At 40.3% G+C, this 25,613-nt stretch overlaps 1 protein-coding gene across 1 annotated transcript; it reads left to right on the top strand.

The window, feature by feature from the left end:
* Window positions 1–666: 666 nt before the first annotated feature.
* LOC142970010 (chromodomain Y-like protein 2) lies at window positions 667–25,613 on the top strand. Its single transcript, XM_076110155.1, has 7 exons — window positions 667–903; window positions 10,620–11,226; window positions 15,620–15,837; window positions 22,283–22,455; window positions 22,555–22,765; window positions 22,924–23,067; window positions 23,161–25,613. The coding sequence occupies exons 1-7, from the start codon at window positions 880–882 to the stop codon at window positions 23,317–23,319; spliced, it is 1,536 nt and encodes a 511-aa protein (XP_075966270.1). The 5' UTR covers window positions 667–879; the 3' UTR covers window positions 23,320–25,613.

Genomic DNA, 25,613 nt, shown 5'->3' with positions numbered 1-25,613 from the left:
GTTCACATCAGTATGAGTCACATCATTTTAAAGTCACAAATAAGCTAACCAATAAGTCATGATGACGTGGTGACATGGTGCCTTACCACATGAATCTTTAGCTGTGGAGTACAACACTGACAATGTTTGGTTGATGAGAAGCCATGTGTCCTTGTTGGATGAGGTCATTTTATTAGGTGCAATAGGAAGATTGTAAAATTTTACATCTCGTTTTTTAATCTTGTACTTTTGCTTGTCAGCACATTGTTTAATTAATGATTAATCCATATCCATATGAATGTAGTCAAAATTATGGCACTTTTGTGGTGACACTCGGGTCAATGAAAGGGGATAGGCCTAAGCCTGAACGTCAACAAGCACAGTTTGTAGCTTCCAGTAAGTCATCATTGCTTATAAATAGTTCCAATGAATGTGTTCCGGACGGTTCCTGAATCACGGTTAAATCATGTCTTCCGTTGACGGTAAAGTAGACCGGTAGAGTGAGCCGAGAGGAACTGTCTCAGTTGGTGTCTCTGTGAACACAAGACATCCAGCATATCCTCTCCCGTTGAGTAGTTGGATTGCAACAGAGGGCGCATGCAGACCATCGGGCGGTGCATTCTTAGCTGGGGACTAATTTTCTGTCCTCCACTTAGCTCTGGGTAAACAGCACCGCCCCGATGCTTGTTTGTTTTAAGTGTCGAACGATCCATCGCGCAGCGCCGGGCTCGATTGACACTGTCTGCTGATCTGCTACTGCGGATTGCTCAGAATAACACGGCTGCTCGCTAATTCCCGTCTATCGGGGCTTTCGCCGAAACATCGAGAGAGTATAGGGTCCAAAAAAAAAAGCCAACAAGGCAGGTAAGAACGCCGCGCCGCCGGAGTCCGCACCCCACGATGGCTTCAGGAGACCTTTACGAGGTAGGATAAAAGACCGTCCAGGGAAAATGCTCTGTAATATTGACGAATAATGGAATTAGGAAGTAAAGGGGAGGGCGTCGCGTCTGTAAAAAGCGGTGTACTAAGCCCTTTAACAGGCGAAACTAACCCTTCTCGTGCTTTGCGAAGACGAGGTTGGTTCATTTCTGCTCATACTTTGTGTCGCTTCTGATGTACTTTTGACGTAATTCTTCGCGGCCGTAGTAAATAGATAATGTGTCATTTTACGGGCTGAACTCCTCAGCCTGCCGCCGAGTTGAAAGTGGTGGTAAAGTGACAGCAGCGCTGAGCGGACGAACATGGTGAATAGCTCCAGACGGAGTGATGGTTCTCAAGGTGCGCATGCCATGCCAAAATAGATTTAGTCATCACAGCCTTTCCAGCGGTGTGACTGTTTCGCACATGCGACGAGACACCAGTTTATTTCTACCGAAATAAATTTTTTTTTAAGCGTAAAAGTTGCCCAAATGGCCAGCAGGAAGGTCACGCTGCCCTCGTGCGCAACATCACGCAGGACCCGCTGCCAGAGTGGGCATGGAGCCGGATTTCTACATCAGATTCACTGACTTAAGCACTCGCTGTCATTAGCCTGTGTTACTCTGACATGGTGTCATGTTTTAGGTCATGGTGACAGAGAGAGAGAGAGAGATGGTGGGTCAGTGTCTGGTGACTTACTAGGTCAAACAAATATAGTTAGACTAAACAAGTTATATATGTTTTAAAGTAAATTGCACAATTCAGACATGCCACAAAAATGTATATCTGAAAAAGAAACTTGGGGAGGTCTAATGAGTGTTGAAGTAACACTGTCTGTTCAAGGCACTGACAAACATAGACTATGATGAGTCAAGCAGGACATATAGGTTGACCAGGTTTATAAACTGTCATTACAGTTAGCCCTGCACACTGTAATATTTGTTTATTTTATTATTGCTCTTTATCCAAGAGACCCATTTAATTTGGAAAATGAACACGGTGCTGCAAATGAGAGGATCCATGGACTAAAGAAATCAAATCTATAGATTTGACAGAAGCATATTAATATTGACATCCCCGGCCCCTTGAGCCCATGTGTTTTGGCTATTGACAGTTGTATTTACTTTAAAGGTTTTCCTTCACAGTATATTACAAATTGGATTTTAACTGCATATTTTCAGCTTAATTAATTAGGCTTCTTTCAGTTGGGTAAATCTTCATGCATTCATACAAACTAACTGGGCTGCGAAACCTGTTTGTCTTCTGCCTTATGCAAGTCATATCATTCAGTAATTACGGAGAAGCTAAGTGGGGGGAAAGCATTATTGTCAGCCTCTGACTTGTACGGAGTTGTGTGAGTTACGTCAATGAAGTAGTCGCAATAAAGTGCTTTTGTATTTCAATTTGACTACTAGATTGAAAATGCTGTTCATTCCATACAAGCAGCTGGTTTGATGTGTAACCTGCCTCGTGTGGCAGTGTTGCCCTCTGATTACTGGACATTGACTCATTTTCTGTGGAGCTGATTGTTTGATCAGCGTTAAACAGGTTTATTGCTCGCAAAATATGATTTCTCTGTGTTGGTAACAATGCGTTGGCAGGCATGGCACATCAACAGTCTGTTAAGTCTTTGGATTGTTTCCCTACTGACATGACAGCAGCTCCATCGGTGATAGTTCCGTTTAGGGTGACATTTGAAATATAGAAAACAGTGTTTTCTGTTGTTGGACTTTATGGCAAGTAATGATTTTGAAGAGTATGTGCAGTGAGTGCCAGCACCAATAAACTAGCTAATAATATTTTGTCGAGGTGGTTTGTTTGATGGAGCTGTAAGAGAGTGTTTTAAAAGAGGAAGTTAGAAGAAACATCATTTAGAAAGAAGATATTCACAAATGCTTTGGGACGAGCGAGCAGTGACCTCCAGAACAGAGTGAGAGAGGCTGAGACCACGTTGGGTAAAATTCAGTATTCCTCTGGTTTTGTCCGAATTCAGTCTGTAAGAGCTCCAGTTTTGAGCGTTCCTAAAATTCACGGTCACTCTGATCTTTTGCGTGACTCGTCTGTAAACTAGGTTATTGTTCTCTATCTTAATGGAGAAAAGGGTAGTAAGTTGTGTTGAACAGATATCATGGCATCAAACTATCTGATGGCTGATGTATGAAAGCATGTTTTGCAAAGTTGTGGATAACGGTAAGGTTTTCTGCTGACTTTGTAAAATGCATTGAGGCAGCTGCACGGTGAATAAACGGAACAATGTCATTGTCAATTCCACAATGTAGTTAAGAAGACAACAGTTGCTGGGATCAGTTGCTGTTCAGAGGTGCTCACTGCTCACCTGTTGTTTACTAAGCGCATTCAATACTTGAACATGCATGCACACATTAGAAGAACAAAATGATCTATAGAGCCTAATTACTTTTTTAATAAATGTAACCTAAGTTGAGGTTCCCCATATTCTTCAGAACCGTCCGTTATCATGACTTTTTGCATTTTGTTGTTCCCAAAATCAGAACTAAATTAGTAAAGTAAGCTTTTAGATTTAATTTACAGACTGCAAGATACAATTAAATGTTAATGTTCATTTTTGAAACGTCGAAGGCTTAAAGATATCTTTGATCTCAATGGGACAAACCTGGTTAAATAACGGCTGAATAAAATAAAATAAATCTTTTTTGTTTACAACCAACACCTGTTAAAAGAGCAATGTAGAGGATGAAGAGGAGTGGACCGGGCACTGAACCTTGGGGGACACCTTGAGAGACTGGGCCTGTGTCAGTGTTGAATTTATTGATGCTAATGAACTGGAGGTGGTCGAAGAGGTATGATCTGAACCAGGAGAGGGCTGTGCCAGTGATGTGGAGGGCGGACTCGAGGCGGGTAAGGAGGATGGAGTGGTTGATGGTTCCTAAGGCTGCACTGGGATCAGGCAGGATAAGGATGTTGAGGGAGTGGTCATCATAGGGAAGGAGGAGGTCGTTGGTAGCTTTGATTAGGGCAGTTTCTGTGCTGTGATGGGATCCGGATTGAAAAAAAAGACTACTACAAATCCAGCTTCAGGAGGAAAACTTTAATATTTTATTCTGTGCTAGATTCCATCAGAAGCCTGCTGGTTAATATGAAGGTACACAATCGTGAAAATTCACAAGATCAAGCAAATTGTGTCCTTTTGGCAGGCAGTGGATTTTTTAAATATTTACTTCAGTGGAAGTTAGAGGGGACCTGACATTGCCTGCTGGATGTTAAACCAGAAACGGAGGATGGTTGGAACGTTTTAAGAGTTTTTAATGATGCTGTGGATATAACTACCCATCATTTCCTCTGAAGTGTTGATCGCATTTAACAGGAGTAAACAGCCTTTGATGTGTGAACTGCAGGGGAGCCATTGAAATGAACAGGAGATTTGAATGCTTACGGTGCCAGATAGCGTCACACTTTAACATATAGTAGAGACGCATGCAAGGAAAACACAAGTGGAGAAGGCAGATAGAAGGCCGAAGTTGCATACACAGACAAAAGCGGTTTAGTAACACTTGGCGCTTCAGTAGCTCGCAGAATGGAGGCGGGCATATCCTCCCACAGCTGCCAAATGCTGTTTCAGCATCATCTAGCCCAAAGCATAGTGAGAGGAACATACAATGGTCTGTCAGGGATGTCGAGACAGGTGTGTAATGTACACCCTGACATCACTTCTGGGTGTGCTTACAGGTGCAACAGAGCACAGGTCTGACCACACTCAGTCGTGCTAATTTGCACCAATCAAATGCAGCGAAACTCACAAGACTAGGAAGTAAGACCCAAGCTACATGCACAACCAGCAAACATATTCCCTGGAAACATCAGACCGATGACAGTTGACATCAGTGTGCTCTTTTCTAATTACAAAGAAAATATTGTATGCATATGCTTCAAACCAGTGTAAAAACAATTACTACAGTCACTAAATAAAACACATGCTGCTCTATTTGTCAAACAGATGCACCAGGTTGGGGTCAGTCATTGCATCGAGTATGCATTTAAGGGAGGATTGCACAAGTAATAGGAGAAGACGTGAACTCGGGTTCGGTAATTTGCGACCATCAGTTATGTGTGGAAAAACTTTGCAAACCAGTCGTAAAATATTGCGCAAGTGGGATTCACAAGAGCCACAAGGAGAGTTGTGGTGGCAAAAATAATATGTGGAATGTAGGGCTATATATAGCTACCAAATGTTTATTAGAAAGAAAGATTAAGCAATTGGGGTTAGTGATCAAGTCGATGCCAACATTCTGAGAAGGGTACTGTAGATGCAGTCAGGACTCGAGACTACCGGCGTCTCATCGAGCCAGGGCCGAACCAAAATGTGTTTGGGACGCAGCGTACTCTCAATCCACACGTCCCGGGGACGCACCCTATTTTTTCCCAGATAATGCTAAATTTTGGACAACAAATCCGTGGCTCGATCGGCAGGAGGAGAACGAGTTAACGTTAGATGTTAGCAGCTGGTGAGCACAGTCCTGCACGGATTTTGATTTAGTTATGTGTTTAAAATGTAATCTTGTAGAATTCGTTTTTGGGCAAGAAACTTTAGTAAACACAGTTGTATGAAGGAGATGTTTTCACCATAGACTGTATGTGAGAAGTAGCTGTGGTCACCATTGGTTTGTGGACTGCCGTTTTAAAGCTTTTTTTTGGCTTTTGGGCCATCAAAAGGCAAATTGTTTTTTTTCTGCTCATCGAGAATGCCCCTCATGCTTGGGGATCGCTCATCTGAAGGAGCACATGGATAATCCCTGCAGTGCAGCTGTCTAGGGAGCAGCGACACCGGCGCGCTACCAGGGTTTGAAGCAGCTGTGTGCCTGAGTGGGTTCGGGAGACGGAACGCTCTCCAGACAGGCCCGGTCATAAGCGCCTCGATGTCCCCATGCTAATCACGACGCATCGTCAGGAAGAGACAAACGTGTTTTGCCCATAGACTGTAAATAGAGATGGTTTTGCCACTGTGAGCTAGCTCGGACCCCTCGGATGCAGGGACACAAAATGGATCATTTTTTGAAAAAGCGATGTGGGAGACAACCCTGCGCCAGTAAAGGCTGAGCCTTTTGTGTGAAAATATGTATCATTTTTGGATTCATAATGGCAACTACTCACTGGGGGGGGGGGGATCACCTTTCAGATACTGCAGAAGTGGATGAGGAATCAGCCGTGGTGGGGGAGTTTTCCGCCAATACTCTTATTACTAGAGTACTTCTGTAGCCCCCCATGTCTGACCCAGTTCCTGTGGGAGGGCAGATTAATTCCCCACCTTGCAGTCCATTGGCAGAAGATTATGCTTCAAGGCTGAGGACAGCATGGACAAAACATCCCAAAGGCCTCAATTCAGTGCAGACAGTTGGCTAATGCCCGTTACCCAGCAGAAAGCGGACTAGACGACTTACCACCTGTAGAACAGGCAACAGCACCATGGACAGCACTAGCGGCAACCCGTTTTTACACGACTAGACGCATCCTTTTTCCTGCACTGGCCTATAATTGTAAAGTGACAACCTGTAAATATCACTGCATAAAACCTTGATTTATATCAACCGTACTTTGATCTCTATGCAAATGTCTCCAAAAGGTTTCCTTTAATGACAGAGATGATGGGGATCTTCGGCCTTGCGGCAAAGAAGAGAAGCTTTGATCTTAGTAGAAATGGGCACCGGACATTTCAGTATGAACATAAGAGAGAAGAAAAATGATTTGTGTCTGAAAAAGTATTCATTGGTCAGTCACAACACGTAGTTATGACAATATACTTGAATCTGCATTCATGATTGTCATTTGAGGTCAATTCAACAAGCTGTAAATGCAACAATAATATATTATCACCTTAAGGTTCTTATGGTAAACGTGTTGTAAACAGTTGCCCATTTTCTCGAGGCAACATTAGCTTTCATTTGGTGTTTCTGGCCATCTGGCCATTTAGGTTCAATACTCCTGAGGGAAACAGCTGGCTCTTAAGCGGCTACATTCTCCACCGTGTTCACCAGATAGTCGTCACTAACTTCATCTGTTATTTGGTGCTGGACAGGTAGCGTGCAGTCAGTTTATCAGAGCTGTTTTGCTGCTTGCTGTGGCCAGAAACAACACTATGAGAGTAGTAACACAGAACCAAAACAGTGAAGTTGCACAAAACAAAGAAGAAGAAAAAAAAGAGGTAATTGCTCATCATTATGAGGGGGCATTACATAACATCAACAGGTTTTAAGTCCCCAGTTGAACCCAGTTATTTCAAATGTTCATTTGGAAGTGAAACAAAACGTGAACTCAACCAAAATGTCTATTACTGCATGGGACATCCTCATAATATGTGATACTTATATGATGGTCATTACATTTGGCTGAATGTTTTCAGAGGTTTTGGTCACACTGTAGTGTGTTAGTGTGGCTTGGATGTTGTCATTTCTCTGAACTGGACTGGACTGGAGAAGTACGATTTTCTGGACTGGTTGGTGTGGGTGTTAGAAGAGTTTTTCATTTTTCTTGCCCCCAAAAACAGATTTTCAAAAATAGTTTTCAGAGTGTGCGAGAAATTGGTGGAAGTGTGTACGAGAAAACCTGACCTTTTATGCAAAACAATGATATAAGCTGTCCAGGGAGGGTTTTGGGTATGCGTAGCAGCAACGTGTTAAGACGACCTTTGGTCGCCTCTAACTCTCTTTGTGAAAGTTCATTTCAAATGTCAATACAGTCAAACACACAGCACAGCTGTTATAACCTGTATTTATGCTAATTTCGTCCGTCGATATAAAATAATAATTTCTTCATTTGTTGTCAAAGTCTGTTCCCTCTTTGAATGGTGCTTTCCTCCAGTTAGAATTGTGTTGTCTGTCCCACATACCATGTTGGCCGTGATGCTCAGTTTTGTTTTTTGCTAATTCGTAAAGAGGAGGAAGAAGAAACACGTTTGATTGTTCAGGCTTTTCACTATGGGCAGAGGTCTCTACGAAAATGACCCAGAATCCCTTGTGCTAACACGATAATAGTGTTTTGTAAATTAGACGGCTTATTGTAGACGGAGCCTTTTCAGTTTGTTTGCTGCTTGAAGCATCAAGTGTTTCTAAACCGTTCCCGTCTGTGTGAAGTTTACCCCAAGCTTTGTCCTTCCTTCTCTTCCCTCCTTACTTTGCATGCGTCTCTCTCTGCAATGCTGTTACGTGTGACACTGTTTGGGACTGTAAGCAACCTAATCGTCTGCTCATTTCTGTGACAGCCCTGCGGCTCACCCATCAAAGGCTGTTTACTCCTGTTAATGTGCGCAGCACATCTGAGAACACGACGAGCAGTTATTACCACAGCTGCACTTAAGACTCTGATGAAATCTTCCAACCATTATCCATCAGAGTCATGGCCCGTATGTATAAATGTCCTAGTATTGTTCAACAGATAAAACTTACCAGTCTTAAAGACTAAAAAGCTGTATTCAGCATGTATCGTCAGAGTAACTGTCAAAGACTGCTGTAAAATCCGAAGAGCCTTACATGAGGTCTGAGGATGTTATCGCGTGTGATTTTTTTTTTTTTTATAATGCAAGTCATATGTTTGTCAGCATAAATGTGCCACCATGTGAGGGAATGTTAAGAAACCTTATGTATCCAACCAAAACCTGCGTGCAATATGTCTGAGATGTGTCAACAATGGCACAATGGGTGAGTTAACACATCTAGTCACAATACAGTGTATATCAATTACCAGTCAATGGAAACCTAACATTTGGAGTTGACTTCCAACCTGTTGAATGAACATTATTGACTGACATTAAAGACTCTAACAGAGGGCCGTCTGTACTTAAGAACATCCAGAAATCTTCCATTCAGTCTTCTGGAGTGAGCCTAAACACAATAAACCATGATTATTTGAGTGATAAGACACATATTATGTGAAGTTTGTAGATGACACTATCATAGTTAGGGCAATTACGTATTCTAAAAGACTATTTTTTTTTATGCAACAACAGCTATCAACTTAATTAAAACACACATTTATCTAATTTAAGTAATTTTACCAACAAAAACAAACAGAGGAAGACACCCTGACTATTTCTATTTCATTTCCACTGAACTGGAGATCTTAGGTTCAATTTTTTTCTATTCTTACTTCATGCTTTACCTTTAGCAAAGAATTTGTGTAGTTTCCGGTTACTGTCACTTTTTACACCGGGTTTATTAAGTAGACATGGGACAACAATATGATGTCACGGTTATCCTGAACAAAATAAATGCGATATTATCCCGATAATCATCAAAATATGCTTAAAACTCTTGAAATGGCCAAAACATACAGCAATCACTTTAACTTACAATTTGTTAAGAAACTAATATTTTTTTTATTGCATGGAACACACATCTTTTTGTAGAGAACATCCTTTTTTAGTAAAAATATTAGAATCTTAAATAAGGTAATAACAAGTCTCCATGAATACATAAATACATTTAAAATAAAATAAAACATGTTTTGATTCTGTTCTTTCTTGCATGATAACTCCTGTACTTTTATATGTTGCAGCTTTTCCCTAAAAACAATGTATAGACTGATGCAAAAATAATCACAAGTGTGTGTCAATGTCTGTATCTGCAGAGACCCAGTGCCAGTATTTTCTCTTTGCTTCATTTTGCTGTGTTTATTTCTGGGCATCAGCCTTTGGGCAGTGGGTGTGAAGCCCCCAGCCAATAGCAGTGCGCAGGTGAGGACTTAATCAAAGCATAGCGACCGGGTCACGTTGCTGTCTCCGTCTCTCCTCTGCTCTCTGTCTGTGTCATGGATGTGTAAAGAGCTGTGGGTCTGTGTGTCTGTTTGACCCACAGCGGGGGTGAGACACACACATACGCACACACCTCTCGCTCTCTTCATTCACTCTCTCTGTCCCTGTCTCTCTCTCTCTTTTTCTACCATGATAGCGAGAGCTAGACAGCTTTTCCAAGTCGCATATATCGTCCCATCCCTTTAAGTGACTGTGTGAAATGGTAACATTTGCTGATGTGTTGTGGTGTCTGCTGGTCTAATATAATTGTAAAATACACAGGCATTTCCAGTTTGTGTTTGACCTCAATAAGTTGACGTTGAAGGTTTCTTCATGATAGCAGCCTGCAGCTCAGCTCTGGTCTCTTATCTTTCTTCTGCAGGGAATTAGCTATTATCTTAAACTTGACATATGTCACAAAATGTACCTTTTGAAAGATGTGACAGTCACTAGCAATGTCTATGATTCAACACAAAAATACAATTCCACATTAAACAATATGATAAATAATCATCCCAAGTATAAAGTTTAGCCTGTTGGTGCCATTACTGCCCAAAGCAAACGGAATCGTCCTCAGGGGATCATGAATATTCACAGCAAACTTCAATGTTGTGGCTGCCAGACCCACAATGCAGCTGTGTGTGGTGATTGGAAATGAAATGCACCCGCAAGGAGGCCGCACACTCCCACAGAGCCCTGCTTTTCAGCAAAATTGTTTTATGAGCTGTTTAATTTCTATACACTATATTAATGCCATTTCCTGTTTTTAGAAATGATTTAACATGTAACGGTCTTTGTCTAATACACTGTGAACGTTTGTGCTCATCAGGTTAATCAGTACAGTTCATGTTTCTTTATTTCTTAAAGACAGTAGTGTTTAGAGAGTGGAAATACGAGTTATTCTGGTTAGTAAAAATGTTTTAATACTGTCTTTTTTTTCTACCTCTCGATGTGCTACGTCCAGGTGGAGCGGATTGTGGACAAGAGGCGGAACAAGAAGGGTAAGTGGGAGTACCTGATAAGGTGGAAAGGTTATGGAAGTAAGGAAGACACATGGGAGCCAGAGCACCACCTTCTGCACTGCGAGGAATTCATTGACCAGTTCAACAGCTTGAGACTGCACTCACACAAACGGCACAAGGTTCCAAAAAACCACCAAGAGCTCCTCATCACCAGCCAGCCATCTGCTACAGAAAACTCCAGAGCTCGGTCTGAGGCCCGAAAGAAGAAAAGGACTTGTGGCCCGGCTGTTGGGGTTAGAGTCGGAGCTGTTCTAGGGATTGGAAGTGGAGGCTCAGGACCCACTCAGAAGCAGAGGAAGGTGGGTGTTGGACCTGGGAAACATGCTTTAGGGGACAGAATTGGCAAAGTCATGACGTATAAGGCTCCTCCAACGGGAGGGCCTCACTTTGTTCCTCCTGTGAGGGTTCCTCATAACGGACTCCAGAATGGAGAGCTGGATCCTCTCATGTACAGGACTGCAGCGAGGTCCCACAGACTGCCCTCTGACCGACTGGATAGAGAACTAGGAGGCATGGATACCACTGGACAGAAGTTCACCGCTGAGCTCGGTAAGTTGTTAAAAGATTGAATGAAATGAAAAATACAGCTCAGGTGGTTCAGGATTATTATTTTTTTTGACAGATATTGACATTGTCATCTGATGGTTAATATATGATAAAGAAAATATGATAACATTATAGCGAGCCACAGTGAACCCCAAACTCCTACGTTTTCTTACCAAATTAATTAAGACAATAATATTTGATTTTAATATTTGTAATAATGCAAATAGCTACTTATCAAACTCTGGAACAAAACCTTACTCAACAGTCAAGTAGTTCACTCCACATGTTTGGATAAGGATGATAATTTATACTTTTGTATTTATCCAATACTTGTATTTTAGCACCCTTTAACAGACACCATCTCCCATAACCATCACACATTGAAATGAGTCACAATTACTGTACAGGAAAGTGACATTAATAGTACAGGATAATGTCAAATGCTAAAATAAAATGTGACAGTAGCACAAGTAGAGGAGTCATAAAGTCCGCAAACTGACTCATTAGTGTCAGTTACACAGCAATATCTACCTAAAGTGTGTTAACGAGAGCCACCATAAGCTACTGGTTCAGCTAGATACCGGACCACGTAAAGCTGTAGCGGCAAAATCTGTCAGTCTACTGAGTTGAACAAGGGTGTGGGTGTTTGTTTTGGGTTTTTTTGCTTTTCATTTTCGAGAGAATATGTTTTTCTTCTTTTAAAGGTGACATAGTCTCCCTTTTAAAGGCCCCAGCTTGACAAAAGGCGCGTGTCTAATGTCCACGATTAGTTCAGACATTTCTGTAATAACAGCATGACAGAGATGAGTAAATGGGTTTGGAGACATCCGCGATTACAGTTGAAACATTGACAAAATGACATAAGAAGAGATTGTTGGTGGATATTGAAAAACCATGCTACAATGACGTAAATACCCCGGTTTGTAGTTGTTGTTTTTTGCATTCTCATGAAGTAATCATTTAACTTTGTTCAAATCCCAAAGGTTTCAATTTCAAATAGCAACTGCTGTAGTTGCCAGTTTGTCTTACACAATGGAAAGTAAACACCAGTAATTACCATTATAGAAACATATTTTTTATCTTAAATGTGGACTTAAATATAGTAAATAAAGAACTGTGAATTGTGAAGATATGAGGGGTGATTTTACGATTATAACATAGAACAATTGCCGGAGCCCTCCCAGTCTCATTTCATAACTCTGAATCTCCAACTTCATTATTTGAAGAGTATTTTCTATTTCATGATGGATAAATTCTGTATATTTTAACAGGTGCACTTTTATAGAGACGTGTGCCGACACGCTCTTAAAAGCTCCCGCTACGGTTCTTTACAGGAGCAGCTGATAACACCTTTAAATTTCTCTCCTGGGTCACAGTCCATGGCCTGCACCACTATAGTTAATCATTACATGCGTGTTAGAAAAGTCATTCACGGCTTGTTTAACAGAAAATCCAGATCAGAACGGTTTTCATTCATATCCGAATAACAATAAACTCATGTCAGCGTTAAAATGAATATGCTTTGTCCATTCTCACTGTCCATAATACCTGTTAAAGGAATGTTTTGTCCTCTTGGTGCCGGGTACCTTTACTGTTCTTTTTAGCATGTGTATATTGGTATGAATTATGTGCTTATGATGCTCTATCTATGATTTTTGGTTATGCTGTTTGTTATTTCCAAACTCTCATAAACCTCAGTCATGTTATTAAATGTTTTCAACTCATGGCCAGAATGTGAAGTTGAAAATAGAAAATTTCCTCTAAAGTTCTATGAAGAGTCCGTCAGATGTGCACTCATTTGAAAGCAGCACAACTTGATAGTGAGACCTTGTCCTCTCTATGTGAGAACATTAGGACTATCAACCTAACCTGGTGGCTCTTGGTCTGGCAGCCATTATGGATCCTAATTACCTAACCCTTGAAAGACTACCCGCTCACCTCATTCAGCACCCTCAGCTCCACCCATTAATCTGCCGCACTGGCAGAGGGTGTCTCTGTGATTGTCCACTGCAGCAGAATGTGCACACAAGGTCAAACAATTTGTTTAGTTTTTGCAAAGCATTGTAAGAAAAGGAGTGCCATATATGACGACGCTGGTTTGTTTGACTTTTGTTCATGAAACATTGCCTTCAAATTTCTGTCTCAGCACAGAAAAGTAATTTCCATAACCTAAGGGGGCCTATCAATTCATACTGCCATTATACCTTTCAATAAGCTTTGGAAACACACGCATGGATGTTGCAAATGTCATTCATTTTACAACAATGATTGAGATGCTGGCATCTCCGTGACAGTCTGCTAGCTAATGGTAGCACTCTGCACCAATTTCTAAAAGCACCAATTGTCCATACATGTAAAGCATGGTGTTGTCGCGTGTCTGGAGCACTGTCAGTGAGACCAAAGCCACAGCCTCTTGTCCTACGACCATTTCAAATCACTGCTGCCACTAAAAACGCCATGTATCCAGGCTGATCTCTGTTTATGTATCCAGGCTGATCTCTGTTTATGTATCCAGGCTGATCTCTGTTTATGTATCCAGGCTGATCTCTGTTTATGTATCCAGGCTGATCTCTGTTGATGTATCCAGGCTGATCTCTGTTTATGTATCCAGGCTGATCTCTGTTTATGTATCCAGGCTGATCTCTGTTTATGTATCCAGGCTGATCTCTGTTTATGTATCCAGGCTGATCTCTGTTTATGTATCCAGGCTGATCTCTGTTTATGTATCCAGGCTGATCTCTGTTTATGTATCCAGGCTGATCTCTGTTGATGTATCCAGGCTGATCTCTGTTTATGTATCCAGGCTGATCTCTGTTTATGTATCCAGGCTGATCTCTGTTTATGGTCTTCCTTTGTAGACTTGAATTGAAACAGACTGTTCATCTGAAATTCCCTTTTATAATAACTGTTGTAATGCAGAGTCAAACCCCAGATAATTCTGTTTGTTAGAAGAGCGAACCCAGATTTATTGAGTTTAACTGTAATTTGAATTGTTAGACGTTTTGAGTTTGAGAAAGAGGGATGATACATTGCAGACATTTTATTGAGAATTTGAACATCTAATGGCAATTTCTCATATCTTCAGCTTTAATACCATTACTTGTTTCTGTAATACCCTCGAAGAACATGACCTGTTTTTTTCTCATTTAGTTTGCTATTGCTGTTTCTATCAGCGACCAACTCAAAAGTGAAGTTCTACTGATTTTTGAAGGGCCGACTGAAGCTTCACTGCATTATTCATGTTGAAATCACTCATGGTTACAAACACAGACTGAGGCTCCCATTGAAGGCTTTTTGGTAGTTTAAAGTCTGCAGCAGAACAGAAATACATGACTTTTTTTCTTACATATCACACCCACCTTTGTATTAGTATTCTCATAATTGATGTTAGCAGAACTGTTTTTAAAAAGGCATCACATCACTTATCACTTATCACTTTGCTCCGGTGAGAAAAACTGATTGTGTTCCTGAGTGATGTGTGGCTTATTTGGGCTTTTTTACTCCTGCATCATTATATCTTAGATGAAGGACTCGCACTGCTTAACTCATCGTTCTTTAGTCTTTCATCCATTCAGCTGATGGCAGTGCAGAGAGATTGGGTTACTCGGCTTTCACAGTAAGCTTTTTTGGAATGTAGGTGAATTGTTTTCATGATGGTTCTCTGATTGCACTGCACCCATAAGTCAAGGTTTGTCTGTGCGAAAAGGCCTGAAAATGATGAAAAGTAATGACTTCAAATGTGAAAGTTTCACAAAACAGCAAAAATATATTCAGCTCTGTGTATGGTATCCAAGCTTGAAATATTAATGCAATCAACAAAAGTCTAAATTCAACGAATCCCGCAGTGACAGCTAAGATGTCATGCAGAGAAAATACTGTCACATGACTCCGAAATAGGTGATTGCTATCTTGGTAAATTAGTGACATGCTACTTTCCTTAAAAAAGTAAATTGAATATAGAAAATAACTATTAAATTCAAAATAATCAACATCCCTGAGAAAACAACAGACAACTGAATTGCTACATACAGTATACACTTGGTGTGCATGTACATATATGACTCCATTCAAAGTTTCTTTTAATGACGAATTTTAGTTGCAAATAAAAGATCCAAACTTCTTGTTTTTCCAAGAAGTTCTGATTATGTTTTATTATACAAGTCGCATATGTTTCATGCTCCAATAACATCACAAATTCTCAAAATGTTATCTAGAAATATCTTCTAAAATATTTATTGCAAAAACAGTATGCAGTAGTTTTAGTTACAACCTTAATCTAACCAACCTAGGTTAAAAAATACAAAACATTTGACAGGTTTTTTTTTTTTTAATTAATATTTCAGATGATAGCTGCACAAGTTTGAAAAGACTCTGACCTGTTGTGTCATTGTCTCAGGCTCCCCTCTGGCCAATGGCAAGATGCGTCTACACAGCTCAGTAAAGCGGAAGTTGGCCGAGGAGAAAGGCTACGTGTTCGACAAGCGGCTCCGGTACAACGTGCGACAGAACGAGAGCAACTGTCGATTCCGAGATATCGTGGTCAGGAAGGAGGAAGGCTTCACGCACGTCCTGCTCTCCAGCCAAACAACAGACAACAACGCTCTGACACCAGAGGTGAGATCTCGAATGTCTTTGTGTTTCTCTGGTATGCATCAATGGATCAAGTGTATGTATTGTTGCCACGGAGCTCTGTTTGGGAAATGTAAATGAGAAAAGTTTCCTCATTAAGTGTTGCACACATGCCCTGGAGCTATGCACTTACTCTCCAACTGCTCCAGGGAAGCTTTTTTTAAGAGACAACTTTTGAAACTGGTTTTATTTGACAGCTGCCAGGTGTGAATATGTTGAGCTGGATGAATCCTACACAGGGCATTGTTGAAAAAGAGTGTGTGTGTACTCTGCAAAAGAAGGTTAGGAAATAGCTCCTGGGCTCTGTCCTTAATACTGACATAGAATTTCCTCAAAACTAGTAGAGTAATTAGGGGTACATGTAATCCAGCATTATGCCATCTGTTGTTATTGCAGCCATTATGTCAGTTGAACTAGAGAAGAAAAATGATGCAGAAGGTTCATAGAGAGCATTATGTAATTATTCTTCAAGAGAACTGGAGCCCCTATAAATGGCCAGGTTTCTAAACATTTCCACTGCTTGCTATGTAGAAATAACACTGACATCTCTGCAAGGGATTACTACTTTGACGCTAACTTTTCTGTTTTGTACAATTAGCGTCAGATCATTTGGTTCAAACGGGCAGTTAGCAACAAGATATAGGGATCGCTGCCAGAGAAGGATGGAGAATCATGAAAATGTAATATATTTAACATGGTAAAGAAGAGGCCCAAACAATTCAACCACTTGTTTGCTCCACTTTTACAATGTTGTCCAGATACAAACGCAGCTGTTAAAATAAAATTATTCATTTTGCTTTTGCGATAGTAAAATGCCATGAGGACTGAAAACAAATGTTGGTGCTTGATGAAATGTTGACGCACAAAAACTGTTAAGTAAATGATTGATAGATTGTTGATTTATTATTACATTGAAAACATGTAGATAGGACTGGGCAATATATCGATAGTATATGGATATAGTGATATGAGACTAGATGCCATCTTAGATTTTGGATATCTTAATATCGTAATATGGCATAACTGTTGTCTTCTCCTGGTTTTAAAGGCTGTATTTCATTAAAGTGGTCATTTTCTGAGCTTACCAGGATGTTCTGTTATTAGCCTTTACCCCGTCATTACATCCATGTTACTAATGATTATTTATCAAACATCTAATTTTCTAATGGACCAATGATCAACCCTACAATATTGTTGCAATATCAATAGCGAGGTATAATATGGTGATATTTGATTTTCTCCAAATCGCCCAGCCGTACATGTAAACATGGACTTTCTATTTTTAGATTAGGTCTGCTGGTGGACTAGCTGAGTCTTCTCTAGAGGCGTTTAGGGTGTGTAAAATTGGGATCTGGCAGGAGCGGATTTGGTTATTATTAAGTATGAAAATGTAATTATTGATATTTATACAATTATTAATATCAATAGGATTATTAACATATATTAATAATAACAGGTCAGCACCCTGAGATCAGGGACCAATAACCAAACTGGATTACGTCTCAAAATTAGTGTTCACTCAAAATGTCAATAGTCAAAGTACTATTCCACATTCAGAGTGAACAGTGAAGGTTTGAACTCGAGCACTGACTATAACAACCAGCTATTATCACAACACATATACACAAAATATGCACAGAAAACTGCTCTTTGAAACTATAACCGAGTTTATTTATCTCTAACAATACTGATCAAATATCAATAATATAAATAATTATATTATATAATATACAAACATCGATGATACAATTACAAGCATACTACTTAAAAGCAACAAGCAATCACGTGGTGAGGGGAGTGTGTGTGTGTGCGTGTAGAAGAGAGGGGGGTAGATACCTCACCTCTTGGATGAGTCGTCGCTGCGCTCTTGGGGTAATTTTGGTCCGCCGGCCACTCCTGGGAAGGTTCACCACTGTTCCATGTTTTCGCCATTTGTGGATAATGGCTCTCACTGTGGTTCACTGGAGTCCCAAAGCTTTAGAAATGGCTTTGTAACCTTTTCCAGACTGATAGATCTCAATTACTTTGATAAACCACAGTTAATTTATGTTTTAACAGGGGGGGGGGCAATCACTTTTTCACACAGGGCCATGTAGGTTTGGATTTTTTTTTCCCCTTAATAATAAAAACCTTCATTTAAAAACTGCATTTTGTGTTTACTTGTGTTATCTTTGTCTAATATTTAAATTTGTTTGATGATCTGAAACATTTAAGTGTGACAAACATGCAAAAAAATAAGAAATCAGGAAGGGGGCAAACACTTTTTCACACAAGTGTGTGTGTATATATATATATATATATATATATATATATATATATATATATATATATATATATATATATATATATATATATATATATATATATATATATATATATATATATATATATATATATATATATATATATATATATATATATATATATATATATATATATATATATATATATATATATATATATATATATATATATATATATAGAGAGAGAGAGAGAGAGAGAGAGAGCCCCGTAAGTGGTTACGTCATGCCAGACTTAACAATGGCGGAGCGGCTGCGATTATTTAATGGCTAATAAGACACTCAATGGAGGCCGCACTTACGCGACACGTGTGTATGACACACCATAAGGGTGTATATGTGTGTGTGGGTTAGGAAAAAAAGAAGAAAGCACTCAAAACAAGACCGATCCTCACCGCAGCAGTAAAGCACAGTAACTGTAATTTTATGACACAGGAACCCGACTCTGCTCATCGTACTGATAAAATGCAGTCTACCGACTTTACTCGTGGTGGCAGATTTAAACAAAACAAAGCTCAGCAGTGTGGAACGAAACTATTACAGCAGCAAGAAGCTCAACAGTTATGTTACACAACACTGAACGGGACTCGGCGGTCCGTAGCATACACAATACACGGTAAATAGTACAGTTAACCCAAACACGGTTACCAACACACTATGACCTATCTCTGCCCAGACCAAAGCCTCTTACTTGAAATCACATTGTAGTGGTTGGTGTGTTTCTTGGGACTTGTTCGGCAAAATTTCTCCTGCCGAGGACCTTGACATTGTCACTGACACTGTCGGCGGGTTAAGCGACAATCTGATTCTCGTCTGGCGGTGGCGAAAACGGCAAATGTCGACTTGAAGAATCCGGAAATACCGTGATCTTCCTTCTGCAGGTTAAAGTGGGGGAGCACAGGGCAAGTTATCTGTTTCTCTTTTCAGGATCCAGGAACAGTCTGTTATTTGACCAGCGAATTTAAAACTATTAGGGTTTTTTTCTTTAAAGGCACCAACGTTGTTTGCACGGCACAGGGTGAAGGTATGCGCCGGTCTATATAGCCCTGGTGATGGCATGGTCGTGTCACAGGGACTCCCTAAGGTTCCCGTGGCTCTCGTCCAATGAGGCCGCCAGCATTGTGGTTTGAACCAAATCTCACACACAGGTGAGATTTTAACGCCTGACGGCGAGTTGGCGCCGTTCCACAGTTTAGGCCTTCAATTTGACATGCAGACCTCTATCTTTGTTCCAGCCACATGGTGAAGTCCCAACAGTTATCTACAAGCTGTGCTCATTGGCGTTTGACATGTTTTCTTCCTGTCTCCTCAGCAATCTGTCGATCACCTGCTAACTCCATATCAATCAAAGATTTCGTGGCAGAACAAACCGTACATTCTTCATTCAGGAGTTGTGCTGTGATTAATTCTAATCTGTCACAGTGATGGACGGGGATGTACAAGGTCTATCGAAGCCTGTAATTGTAACTAACACTATTTCTGTTTTGGAGTGATTATGTGTAGACTTATGATTGCCACTGCCAGCTTGATAATGCTGGGATGTCTGCAACATGGAGTGTGGTTGAATGGCTCTCCGCTCTGATGCTGCAGCTTCTTGCATTGTGATGATGATCCACTTGTAGAGGCTGCCTGCAGGAAACTACCAGCCTGTGATTGGTTGCTCATTTCCACACTTCAATCAACAACAGGCTGCTCCATTTAAAATTCCCCCTAGAAGTGTTCAGTCACTTGCTTTCACAGTTCAGTAGAGGCTTTCCCCAGTCGTTTTGCTTTGGGACTTTTTATGGTAACTATTGCAACATTTGGTATTCTTTTTAATTTGATAAAGATATGATTTATGAATTATGACGTTTTCACGATCAACATGCCTTTATGTTGCATTTCCTCTGCACTTACTGGTATTGATCCTGCAAAGTGAAAAGTCCATTTGTCATTCAGGTCGATATTTACTTTGCTGATTTAATAATTAAGCATGTCATAAAGACAATTCTAGTTTGAAAACGTATTCTACTGCGAGTTGACAATTAGAAAACACTAGTTTGTTTTATACGGATTCCTTCGAGGTCTGTTAATATAATAGTGAGTTTAGCCACAGATAATGGTATACGTCTTAATCGCCCACCTCTGGATCATAAATCTAAGTGAACAGGATTGTCCTCCCATCAGATTGTAGGATGTGTCTTAGATCTTCCACAGAGGGGGGTTCTTGCTTTGATACAACGACGTGTGCACGGCAGGTCGTCCTTCACAGGCAATGAAGTGGCCTAAACTGTGTCTGTGTGCGCACATGTGTGTACTTTCATGTGTGACAGTAAGCCCCGTAAGCTGTGGGCTTATCAAACAGCTCCGATAGCTCCCTCTCTGTCGCTCAGTCTTTGAAGCTACAGGAACAAGAGAGCCTGCCGATGTGCCGACTGAATGGCTTTCAAAAATCTTCAAAAATATCCCTGAACATTTTTTTATCCAAACACTCCCTGAGCTCTTAAATTGTCCTCTTTCTGACACCTTTCTGGCTTAACACACATTCCTGTGCTGTATGACTTTCTGATGATTCTATCAAGCAACACAATGAATACAATAACCGGTCATCATATTTTGGCGTATGAATGAACAGAGAAGTATTTGACTATTTATTTTATGGGGAAATGATCTATATCAAATTGGAAATTGCTTAGATCTCTCTGAGACTACTTGACTGTGTCCTAAATCATTCCCCACTCACTGTGTAGTGCTTCATATTCACTGTCTGCAATTTTATTATTATTTTATTTGAGTTCAAGCATCTCCATGGCACTCTACTGCTCTCTAGAGCAAAGTACTGTCTGTTCTATAGGGAGCAGTGAATAAGTGAACGAAGGAGTGGTTACGAGTATAGCACCAGAGAAAGACGAGCTGTGTCTGCTTAGAGAAATCAAAAACTGCCCTACAGAAAATGCAAAAGATACATAAATTAGCTTATCTAGCTTATCTGTAGAGAACTGAAACTGAAAACAACAATCTGTCACACCTTCAATGAACAGAGCAAAACACAAAGAAAACATGATTGATTGACTTATACCCACCCCTAAAGGGTGGTGATTTAATTTCGAGGAGCTGATGCTTGCTGCTGCAAGTTTCTTTGTTGTGGATACCACCTTTGTTTGTCTATGAATGTCCTCGATACATCTGCTCACTGCACACCAACGTCACTTTGACTGCTCTCTTCTTCCTCTCTGTTTCACAGACTGGAACCAGCATCGGCCCATCTCTGCTTCTTGTATCTGGGCAGGATTTTTAATTCACCTTGCTTGAATAATGTCACTCTTATTCTCACACACACACACACACCACATCCAGTTAACACTGGGGACAGATGATGTGCTTTGTGAGACATTTAGCATTAAATTCACTTTAAGGCTGAATGGTTAATATGGGTCAAGGGTTATAATCTGATAAAAATGCAGCAAGAGTGTGGGCAGATTGACTGCAGACAGTGATGTGGTGGTTTGGGATTCCAGACTTCTTATCAGGTCGGCTGTCTGACAATGTGGGCTTGCTCTTCTTTCTTCACATGAGATGAGGGCCAAACTTGTTTGTTGATGCTGAACGATGCACTGCTGAATTTTCTCTATCTGCACAGAATGCTATATTGTTGAGGAATCGTACTGCAAGTGCTGGCCATTGATTGCTTTTCTTTGCTATTCTTTTGATTATTTCCTAAGAATTAATTAAGAGAGAGTAATTGGGGTCATTTATTGCATCTGATGAACAACTTTTCTTACTTATCCAGTTGGTCTCCCACTACAGCGTACAAGTTAATTGCCGCAATCAGGCTGTCAAGGAAACGAGCTGCCCATCGAGTTGTCATGTAAACATCTCATGTGCAGTTAGAGCTGCTCCGAGAGTAACGTTAGCATGCTAGAAACCCCAAAATCTCACTTTTAAATGTTATATATTTACCATATATATATGTACTTTACCAACATTGTTTTCTTAAGCAATAAGCAATAAGCATTCATGCATTCCTGGTGTTTGTCATTATTTCTACACCTTTTTTTTTTGTTGAGTGGATGTCGAGCCATATTTCTCAACCTTGCTTCATGTGTGAGCCGAGTTTAGAATATAATTTGCATCTCCTGTTTCTTTTTCAGATCATGAAGGAAGTGTGTCGAGCCCTGGGTAATGCAGCTGCTGATGACAGTAAATTATTATTGCTCAGCTCCGTGGGGACAGTTTTCTGCAGTGGCCTGGAGCCCTCGTACCTGATTGGCCGTCTGTCCACTGACCGCAGAAAAGAGAGCAGCCGCATCGCAGATGCCGTACGGTAAGAAGAAAGAAATCTCTCCACTATGAACACTGACTCTCTTTTCACTTGCCATTAGACCTGACAGAGTTGGTACTGATTGTTTTGTGGCCCCTTTAGGGAGTTTGTGTTGGCATTCATCCACTTCAAGAAACCCATTGTGGCGGCAATAAACGGACCTGCTCTGGGCTTAGGGGCCTCCATCCTGCCCCTGTGTGATGTGGTGTGGGCCAGTGAGAGGGCCTGGTTCCAAACTCCATGTGCAGCGCTCCACCTCACCCCCTCTGGATGCTCCTCTTACACCTTCCCCCAGATCCTGGGCGTAGCTCTGGTGGGTCACCGCAATATCAAGGCCTTTGGCAAACCCCACTTTATCTAATTGATATCTATATCTTCCTGTAACCACCTGATTACCCTGTATTCATTTATTCAAATCAAACATTTGGATTGCATGCCATATTGAAATCACCCTCCTGTCCCCAATGACAGGCCAACGAGATGTTGTTCTGTGGAAGAAAACTCACAGCACAAGAAGCATGCAGTCGAGGTCTGGTGTCACAGGTCTTCTGGCCGACCACATTTAACCAAGAAGTGATGCTGCGCGTGAAGGAAATGGCATCATGCAATGCAGTGGTAGGTCCTGATCTAGATGACCCAGAGGGCAACTTTTTTTTTTTTTTATGTAACCAAATGACATTCTCCCCTTTCTGTGTGTTTTTTAAAAAGGTTTTGGAAGAATCCAAATGCCTGGTGAGGAGTATCCTCATGTCAGTCCTGGAGGAAGTGAACGAGAAAGAGTGCCAGATGCTGAAGCAGCTGTGGTGTTCAACCAAAGGACTCGAGGCCCTCTTCAGTTACCTGCAGAACAAGGCGTATGAGAAGTGATCATCCACACCCGGAAAGCTGAATCGATGTGGGACAAAGGTTATCTACAGACGGATATCCAGGATGACAACGGCGTGATCTCATACTAAAGGAATAGTTGCATTAAGGGTCTTTGTTTCCATCCATCGGCAGAGGGGATTCTCTGGAGTTCTGTTTGCTTACATGTCCACCGACAACAACTTCATTATCTTCTTCCTTTGTCATCAACTTGTATTTTATATTTATTGGACCCAGAAACTGTCCAGATGTTTATTCTAAGAGCAAAAGGGCCAAATGTGCATCGCTTAAATAAACACTGACCGAGGTTCTTCAGGGAGGTACAGAGTGTTTCTGTACACGTGCGCGACGGATGTGTTTATGAAATTATCAGGAGGTATGAAATCAATGTATAGCACGTGATAATATATATTAATATATATTTATTTGAAGTGTGTAAAAGAGTAACTTTCTGAATATAAGGGTTTTCTTTAGTTGCTTTTTGTTTTGAGCTGAACTGCAAATCAAAGTTTGCATGAGGATGCTGTTTCTTGCTCCTTACGTGCACATTCCATCCTCTCTGTGGACAGAAGAAACCCGGCCCCAGATGCTCTCATACTACGTGCTCATTCATGTCACTGGATCACATTCAGTGACTGTTTGAAATCTCATGAAACACTGGATAATTGTTCTTTTTCATCACACTAGTCATTATTCATTCATTTAAAGTCTTTATTACATGTAACCGACATCTTGTTTGCCAGTAAATTTGTTATTATCATTATCACCATTCATTTGCTTCTGTTATATGAAACCAAGATGAATGCCCATGTACTAATGCGACCGTCTGGTGATTAGTGCATAAGTACGTAACATATCATCCTCCTGTTGTCAACATCCCTCTGTCTTTAGTTATCAACTTCAACAAAAACCACAAGCGTTAGATTCATCTTTTATTCATACAAATTAAATATCATTTAGGTTGGGACTTTTCTCTCAAGGGAGACTTGAGAATTGAAATGCAGATCAGAACGCTAAGTGGAAATGCAGAACGCTGGAAGCCTCACGGGAATGCCAGCACTAAATATACAATTGTGTCCATTCTTAATCAAGTGGCATTTTATGTTGAGTACAAAGTGACTTTAGATGATTCAATTAAAGTATGACATGGAAGGATCAGTAATGGATTGTATCCCATGAAGTTTCAGCTACATATAGTAGCTGTACATGCAGCGCTGTGGTGGTTCATGTATGTTTTACATGGCTTCTAGTTATCGATGCAGATAGTTATTGTGTGAAATGTGTGATCATCATCTTGATATTACCTGACAATTATTTCTTAGTAGTTTTTTAGAGCGCTCAGAAGTGATGATAATCCTCAAGTTAATCACATCGTGACTACACTTATTATCAGTGTTCTATATTGTGGAGATGCAACCGTCCAGTCGTGTAGCTGGAGTCAACTTGATCTGCATGTGATGATTCAAGAGTTAAAGAAATTGTGTATTGCATTGTGCATTATAAGTAGGGATCTATTTTTATTTTTTTTTTTTTTACTCCAAAGAATTGTAGGTCTGTGAAAATTGTTTTGTAAAAATCTGAATATTTGTCCATTTTTGCAGTGGTACACATGCAGCACAGAATAATATATAATGTAGACTCTATGTGTTACTAATTGCATGTAACATACTGTACATATAGATGTGTTGCCTGCCTGGATACCAGGGTATGTTTTGTACAAACATTGTAAGTATTGTTAGAAATGGTGCAGTATATTTTTGTATTTATTAGAGATAACCGTTTGGATGTGCAGTGCCACGTGGTTTCCTTTGCTCCAGAAGCGCCCCGGCTCTCTTCATCACGCTTTCTAAATGACACCATAAAAACTTTGATGGACAAACTGGGTCAGATCATTTATACCTATATAATTTCAAAACCCAAATGTGTAAACACTATTGTCACTTGAATGTTTACCTTTTCATTTGACATTTTCAGATGAAGTATTTAGTTGTAAATTATCAAAACCATGTCAGATAATTTAACATATAATATTGTATTTTACCGAGCTTTAAAAGTTGAACAGATGATCAATGAAATGTTTATTGTATTTCAGAACTGACAATATCAAGCATATTGGATCATTACTGCTCCATCAGGTTGTTTAATGATTTTCTGTCGTCCGTTTTATTTGGGTGAAAGGAAGAGTTGCAATGGTTTGATGAAGCATTTATCACATTTAGGTCATCGAGTACTCAACTGAAAATTTGTTTTTTTTAAACACATTCACTTCATGAAAAATAAAATCATTTGTGGTTGCA

The sequence above is a fragment of the Anarhichas minor genome, unplaced genomic scaffold (genome assembly GCF_050575085.1).
Source record: "Anarhichas minor isolate MPS153535 unplaced genomic scaffold, ASM5057508v1 ptg000042l, whole genome shotgun sequence".
Lineage (NCBI taxonomy): Eukaryota > Metazoa > Chordata > Actinopteri > Perciformes > Anarhichadidae > Anarhichas > Anarhichas minor.
The sequence above is the reverse complement of the archived record's forward strand: the minus strand, read 5'-3'. Positions and strand labels throughout refer to the sequence as shown.